The sequence below is a fragment of the Galendromus occidentalis genome, unplaced genomic scaffold (genome assembly GCF_000255335.2).
Source record: "Galendromus occidentalis unplaced genomic scaffold, Mocc_1.1 scf7180000076554, whole genome shotgun sequence".
Lineage (NCBI taxonomy): Eukaryota > Metazoa > Arthropoda > Arachnida > Mesostigmata > Phytoseiidae > Galendromus > Galendromus occidentalis.
In genome coordinates, this window is record NW_003804543.1 from 1 (window position 1) to 3,368 (window position 3,368).

A 3,368-nucleotide genomic window follows, 5' to 3' on the forward strand; every position below is an offset into this window, starting at 1 on the left:
GGATGTATATTATATGAATATGAATATGGGTGGGAAACTTGCCACTCCAATTATTTCGCGTCGATGTGACTCTATGATGTAGTGGCAGTGGAGTGAGAGTGAGATCATTCTCACCACGTTCCTCGTCCCGACCGCCATTGAGCTGTTGGGATTGAAACTCTCGAAGGCGATTTTTATTACCTACCGAAACCAACGAGTCGTGTTCGTGGAAACTCCCCGTCCCGGGAGATGCACGGAGACGGAACGGAAATGGAGAGCCGAGCTGTCAGTCGAGTGGGAGCATTTTGGAGCTTCCATGCGGCTCGGATAGCCGGATCCCGAGGCTCCGGATGCACCGATGTTCTCTACGAACAGTCCCCTCCGAGAGGGCAGGAATCGTTAAGCTCAGACGGTGCTGCCGATGGCAGCGATGCGACAGGTCGTTCAAGCTTGATTGACGGATGCCATTACATCAGGGATCGATGGGATTCTATGCCTCCAGGCCAGCACCTTCGCTTGTCAGAGTCGGCCACGATCGATACAGACCTTCATCTCGATGAGGATCTCGTCGATCGATTCTGGAGAGCGGTCAAGCGGCATTTACGGAACAACAGCTCTTACATGACATGGTAGACGTTTATTCACAGGAAATTCCATCACAAAGCTCCTCTTCGCCCTATTTCGTGGGGAACTCTCGAGATCAAGGCGACTCTCGTGGTCTAGCGGTGAATCTGGTCACGCTGAGGCTGTCACAACCGTTCCGCATCACGAGGTACGAATCCGACGCGGTCAATATCGATTCACCTCCTCCGATCAAGAGATTCACTGGATATTTTCGTTAGGTCCCACCTGCTTCTGTAAATGGGAGATGAGGTCTCGCGACAGAACTGCAGAGAGCCGAAATTCAGCAGAGATGGAAACACACAACTCTCCGAAGCAGAAATTTTCCTCAAGAACAGTTGCGAGCCTCTGGCTGATTCTCTTTTCGAGTCGTATCTGGGAGCAAACAGGGAGAAATCACGCCGAACAACTGGTGTCACGAAAGCCATTGCTATAACTCGTAAAAAAAATAACAGAGGACGCGTACGTCGCTGTGGCTCGGATCCACTGGCTGTTTCTTGACAACAGTGAGCGACTGATTGTTGCCTTCTCGGTCCATTCTTTCATCATCCACCGTATGGAGCGATCTTGCTCCGCATCTTTCTCTACGGGTGGCGCCGAGCGAGGCGGGTGACGCACCAAATATTCCGCTCCCTGGGCCTCTCTAGAGAGGAGACCCTCAATAGAGAGCGACACACAACCTGTACGAGAGAAAATATCATTGGATGTATGTATAAGTATTCTCGGACACAAACAAGTCATTGCATCAATCGGATTCTGTTTCCACAGTAATTCCATACGCGACCCCGTCGATCGCCTCCTGAGGTATATCCTTGGTGCAACGGGAGCCTCTTCAGATTATTGACCGGCTCGATGCTGGCCCCGAGGATTTCGCCCCGAAGCAAATTAAATCCATGACGTGGATCTACTCTACGAGGCGGGGCATATCGCTCGATGATATGTCGAACGCAATCCCTAATGTCGATTGCAGTTCCGCGAAACGTCTGGCTCGGATCTGCGGAGGAATCGAGAGAAATATCGCAGGATCAAAGTTCAGACCGGAACTCTCGATTGCGAGAGGATTACGCTCGGGAGGAGCGATGTCATCTGCGTCGGATTTTCCCTCGTTTTTTTCCGACCAGCCAAGGTAATTGATTTATTCGAACCGTGACTAAGAGAAATTTCGCGGGTAAACGACTCTGCCTCTTGGCGCTGTGGATAGCCCGGATAGAAAAAGATCGCTAAGTTGAGACGCCGCGATCCTCGTTCTAAAGAAGCGAATCTCATTACGATTCCGATGGCGGGATTTTCCGGGGAGCCGTTTATTACATGAATCATCACAACACAATACTATCGCCATGGGAGCGTCATGTCTTAGTTTTCAATTTTGGGTGGATGGCCTTCCTGGCGGAAGCCAGAGCTGCTTCGTAGTTCTGGTAGAATTCTCTCAAGCTCGACGGATCCCATTGGAATTCCTTCACCTTGCTGTTGGATATCGCTTTCAGAGTTCTGGAACGAGACGTAGAATGATTCTCCAATGAGCGAGGATCATATCATTGAGCAAATCTTCGTGGACAGATCGGCGAAGAGAGGCGAAGAGACGCGGCCGATGGGAGGAATCAACTCACTTTGATAGTTTGGCGTTCTCAGCGGGACTTAGCAACACCAACGATTTCCCTGCTTGTTTGCTCGAGCTGTTCTGCCAACCATGTGGACATAATCCTCTGCGGAAGTCGGTGCGTGATAGAGTACGACATGTTCGACACTCTTGAGATCCATTCCTCGCGAGAGAACTTGCGTGGCAATGATCATGTCGCAAAGTCCTGAAACCGAGAATCTCTCTGCGTGTAATAGGAGGCACTCACAAACCTCTCTCAGTTTACGAATTATCCATAATAAGCGCTCGGCCCCCGTCACGGCCTTCGAGCCGGGAATGCGCGGCACTCTCGACCACCCATGGGAACAGTGAATGAAACTACCCGAAACTACGCGGGAAATCACCGCTATGGTCACAGGCCGTGACGGAAGTCGAGGCTTCTAGTCAAACATGATGAGTAGAGTGGAATACCTTCGTCGAAATCGGCCAACGCTTTCTGTCGCTGCCGTTTCTTCATATCGGCGCTGAGATCCACGACCTTGCAACTACCCATGAATTCAATAACGATTCGGAGTCGATGACACTCCTCACGGGATCGCGCGAACACAATCATGCGACCCATTTTCTGATGAACGAAGAGCCACCACACCAGAAGAGGTCGAACGTCGATATCGCAGAAGATCTTTCGTTCCTCGAGGGAGTCCGGGAGGGCGAAGGCTTTGTCGGATCGGTTCGCATGCTCAGCCTTCGCGTGGAACACTCGGGGATAGAAGAGATTCACGTGACGCAACTTCTCAGGGTCCGACATGAGAGTCGCTGAGTAGAGGAGTTTGCGCAACGGAAGGCTGTGAGCATCCATGGTGCAGCAACTTATGGCGGTGGGTCGGGAACGTTCGAAATTCCCGATTTCCGAACAACGACAGCGCGCCGAGTCATCCACATAAATGGCATTTTCCACTTCCCGGATGAGACTGCGGGGAAAAGGAATATCTTACACATCTTGTTCGACCGATCCTTTATCTGGAAGCCAGAAGGAAAGCGAGAGCTGAAAACTCACCCATGAATGACCATGTCGACCATGCGATCCGCTTCGTCGAGCACCAAATGACTGACGAGTCTCAAATTGAAACCCGGAGTCAATCTCAAGTGATTCAGAAAGGTTTTGGGGGTCGCGATGACAACATCTACTATC

The 3,368-nt window shown here is 51.1% G+C and overlaps 1 protein-coding gene across 1 annotated transcript; it reads right to left on the minus strand.

Moving 5' to 3' along the window:
- Positions 1-1,946: 1,946 nt before the first annotated feature.
- Positions 1,947-3,247, minus strand: LOC100902963 (ATP-dependent RNA helicase DDX51). The gene is made up of 4 exons (XM_003739563.1): positions 3,234-3,247; positions 2,648-3,147; positions 2,261-2,402; positions 1,947-2,088 (listed from the first exon to the last, which is right to left on the minus strand). The coding sequence occupies exons 1-4, from the start codon at positions 3,245-3,247 to the stop codon at positions 1,947-1,949; spliced, it is 798 nt and encodes a 265-aa protein (XP_003739611.1).
- Positions 3,248-3,368: the final 121 nt, after the last annotated feature.

What these genes read in the sequence shown, in the direction of transcription:
- LOC100902963 (XM_003739563.1), bottom strand. An exon ending in GTTGGCCGATTTCGACGAAG is followed by an intron (nt 2,403 to 2,647) that starts GTATTCCACTCT and finishes TCTCGGTTTCAG; the next exon opens with GACTTTGCGACATGATCATT. An exon ending in AGAACAGCTCGAGCAAACAA is followed by an intron (nt 2,089 to 2,260) that starts GCAGGGAAATCG and finishes GTCTCGTTCCAG; the next exon opens with AACTCTGAAAGCGATATCCA.